At 44.6% G+C, this 3,865-nt stretch overlaps 1 protein-coding gene across 1 annotated transcript in view; it reads left to right on the top strand.

The window, feature by feature from the left end:
* Positions 1-2,148: 2,148 nt before the first annotated feature.
* Positions 2,149-3,865, top strand: part of kcna4 (potassium voltage-gated channel, shaker-related subfamily, member 4) — a 4,880-nt gene continuing 3,163 nt past the window's right edge. Inside the window, exons 1-2 of the mRNA XM_037979917.1 lie at positions 2,149-2,879; positions 3,119-3,861. Coding sequence (XP_037835845.1) covers positions 3,739-3,861 — 123 coding nt within the window. The 5' untranslated portion in view covers positions 2,149-2,879; positions 3,119-3,738. The remainder of the gene's footprint in view (positions 2,880-3,118; positions 3,862-3,865) is intronic.

The following is a 3,865-nucleotide window of genomic DNA, read 5'->3' as shown; positions in this document are numbered from 1 at the left end:
ATAATCATGACTTCAGTTTCATTTGCAGTTTTCAGCCTCTACAATACACCATTTATTTTTTTTTACATAAAAAATGACTTGAATTTGCTGCTTTAACAGCTTTTGAAGAGCTCAGCATGCACTTTTATGCGTGGAGCTTGTCTGACAGTACACTCTGGCTGTATTCATGTCAGCATTTGTGCAAGGTGCGCACTGCAATGTCCTTCAAAAAGGCGTGTTTCCATAGATAACAATGTCGAGCTCATAACTGGGAAACGAAGAAGTAATTTCCCTTCCTAAACAGGTGCCTTTCCCCTCGGAGTGTGGCTTTAATCTTACAGCGGAGGGAGGCAGAAACAGTGGGCATTAATGGTGTTTACTCACGGGGGAAATGCAAATATGCAAAAGGTTTTTAAATGCTCAAAACGCAGCGCTAACCTTTACTTTAAGCCTCGAGGAAAATGCTTGAAAGGTTTGATGAAAGGCCTGATGCTAAAGGATCAAAGAACTTTTTTTTTCTTTTTCCCTGTTCATCTTAATGTGCAGAAGTAACACCAGATCACTACGAAAGCCACCCTGTAGTGTGTGTTTTACAAAGAAAAACACAACCAGATCCTTTGAGGGCAGTGTTTAAGGTATTTCAGGGAGCACGTTTTAAAATTAAACTCTAAATCTGCAGTTGGAACCGTGCAACGTCTGGAGAAATAAAAACTGAGGTGTCCAACAGAAAAAGGCAAGTTTCCATTGCGGGTTAAGAATACAGATAACTTAACAACAAATACGCTGAAGAAACTTTTATGTTTACATCCTTAACATCTGATGACTATTCTTGCATTAGCCAAGTTTGGGATCAACCAGTGTTTTTCTTTGTGTGAAACTCACATCAGTTTCTCATTCATGATTATTCAGGCTGAAATTCCTGAACGGAATTGATGTTATTGAGCTTTTAAATGTGCAAACGCTATTTTGTATTTATTTGGTATTGTAATGGGTTTTGTATCGTTATTTGGATAAATACATATGAGTAAGTATAAATACTCTCTCCTATGTCTACAATTTAATTAGATGTTTAGGCAAAGTGGTTTTGAATTTAGGCAGCATACCAAGTAAAAATTCAAATTTATCCTGTTTATATAACTAAAGAGATGCGAAGTCGGTGAAAACTTGACAAACGTTTGAGAAGTTATGATTGAAAGTACAATCCCAATTCTGAAAAAGGCAAGCCACTATGTGAAATGCAAAAAAAAAAAAAAAATGCAATGATCTGCAAATCTCATAAACCCCTATTTTATTCACAATGGAACATAGTAAACATATCAAATTTTTAATAATCAGTGCCATCCAGGGTAAAATTACATAATGTAGTGTATTATGGCGGTAACACATCTCAAAAAAGTTGGGACAGGACCATGTTTACCACTATGAAGCATCTCCTCTTTAAACATCTAGGACCAGAGCTGCTGGAGGTTTAGGAGAGACTGTTACCCCATTCCCCTTGTAGGATTCTCGCTGTGCGGGGTCTTCTTTGCTGAATTTCTACGCTGGACATCAGCATTAATTGTTCTAAAAGCCTGTATTTAACTTTTCTGCATTGGTGCTAAAGGCACGGATGTACCCCCATACCATCAGAGAGGCAGGCTTTTAAACTGTGCGCTGATGACATCCTGGATGGGGCCGCTGCTTCTTAGTACGGAGGATGTGATGTTTGAGGTTTCCAAAAAAAAAAGAAAGATTTTCGAACTTCAGTTCATCTTTTCCACTTGGCCTCAGTCCATTTGAAATGAGCTCTGCTGAGCCGTGTTTCTGGATGGTCTTCACAAAAGACATTTTTTTTTCTTTTGCGAATCAGTGCATTTTGTTTTTATTTACATTTTTGCACGATGTTCATATTTCTTTGACACTGGGGTTGTAAATATTAAGAATTGATCTGATTTAACTGTGTAAAACAAAGCTCAAAATGTATTATTTGTTTGAAAAATTACAAGTGTAAACAAAAAAAGGGTTGAAATTGAACTAATTTCTTTAAGTGTTATTTAGCTGTTGCACTCAGGGAATTAGGTAACCTACCCAAATGAAACAAGTGCGAAAAAACAAAAGTTTGTTTTTTTTTAGAGGACAATAAAATCGAATGCCTTAGTTTTTTTTTTTTTTGTGGGTGGGGGACAGGACGCTGGTTGTAGTCACGGTGAAGGGCAGAGATGTGAGACTGCAGCACGGTGCGCAGTGACCGGCTGCATCCACTGGGGGAGGACCGAGCACCGCCTGCGTGCTGCGGTACAGGGACGACTTTCTCTCCATCACCTCACACACACACACACACACATACACAATGGGAGGGATACATGAGAATAGGTAGGGCTACAGCGGCAGACAGACAGATGTGTGATGCTCAGACTTGACCATGGGGCTATTTCCCCTCGCCTGTGCCAAGGTAAACTTTTACCCGCCCTCCTTTTTTCCTTCTTCTACTGGTCTTGATCGCGTGGAGCTGTCACTGATGTCAACTCGCACCTGATTTTTTTTCTTCTTCCTTCCTTTTTTTTTTTTTTCTTTTTCCTCACACTCCACAATCACTGCTGTCAGTACACCAGGAGGGATGCCGCAGAAACGGAGGCTCAAGTGCCAATAGATCCTGTTGAATTGAGACGAGACGTCGACGCGCAGCCAAAAAAAAAAAAAGTGCCCTCCTCAGAGTGCGTCAGAGCACGTATGTATCTGCTGGATGTGGATGTGGATATGGTCGCCCGTTGGATACGACGAGGGATTTTGGATATTACACCCCCGACATCAAGACGGGGATCTGAGCACGGACGGAGAGCTGCATCCTCACCCAGCCTTCCTCCTCCGACAGATTCGTCCTTATGAGGGCTGAGGCTGTTTTGTTTGGCCCCTTCTCAGATGTAAGTGTGGATGTCAGGATGAAAGAACGGCACTTTAGGGAGAATTCTGTGCACAATGATCACTGTTGATGTCTTCACCGGCGCCCCTTTCCCCTCAACCCCCGACGGCGATATCTAAATCACAATTTAACACCAACAAGCCGGCGAAGTTGCGTAATGTGCGTAATATCCCGCACAAAGCGGCGGCCGCTGACACTAACGCGTTTGTTTTGTGCTTCTCTCTCCTCTTGCTGTCGCAGCTCCTCAGAGCATCGCGGAGGAGGGAAGGAAAAAGTCGTTCGGATTCGTCTGGGCTCCGGAGTGCGGCAACAAATCCTTTCGAAAGAGAGCACCTCGTCCCATAAAATGGCAACCACGGCTGACCACGGACGAGCGAGGGACGCGTTTGAGCGCAGACCGCCGAGGAATTGAACCACCTGATGGGCACCGGGGGAGCCGGGGGGAGACGGCTCCGGTGTCGCTTGTTGACTCGGTGATTTGTCATGCTGCGCTTCTCGCAAGTTTGACTGAGCGGCGTCTGCGTAACAGGCTATATGCCACCGGTCCTCCTCGGGCTTTGGTTTGATTTATTTATTTATTTCGGAGGCGTATGGTAATGATGTCATAAAACACGGCGGGGCGCGAAACATAAGGAGGATGGACACGGACTCCAGTCAGTATGGACCCAACTGAGGTGTGTTTGTTGTTTTGACTTCCTCCCATCTGATTGGTCGGCGGGCGGTTGATGCCTCAGCCCGTCCGTCGGTGCGCGCGCCGAGCTGCAACTTGTGCGTCCACACCTCCGCTGCGCCTCCGCCGATCGACTTCACATAAATAAATACAAGTGAATAAATAAATCTTAAAAACAAAAAATAAAAAAATGGAGTTTGCCATGGTGGGCGCGGACGGCGGGTGCAACAGCCATCTGCCCTACGGGTATGCCCAGGCTCGCGCGCGGGAGAGGGAGCGCGAGAGGGAGCGCCAGGCCGCCCAGTCACGAGCGGCGG

Source organism: Kryptolebias marmoratus, linkage group LG15, assembly GCF_001649575.2.
Source record: "Kryptolebias marmoratus isolate JLee-2015 linkage group LG15, ASM164957v2, whole genome shotgun sequence".
Taxonomy (NCBI): Eukaryota; Metazoa; Chordata; class Actinopteri; order Cyprinodontiformes; family Rivulidae; genus Kryptolebias; species Kryptolebias marmoratus.
The sequence above is the reverse complement of the archived record's forward strand: the minus strand, read 5'-3'. Positions and strand labels throughout refer to the sequence as shown.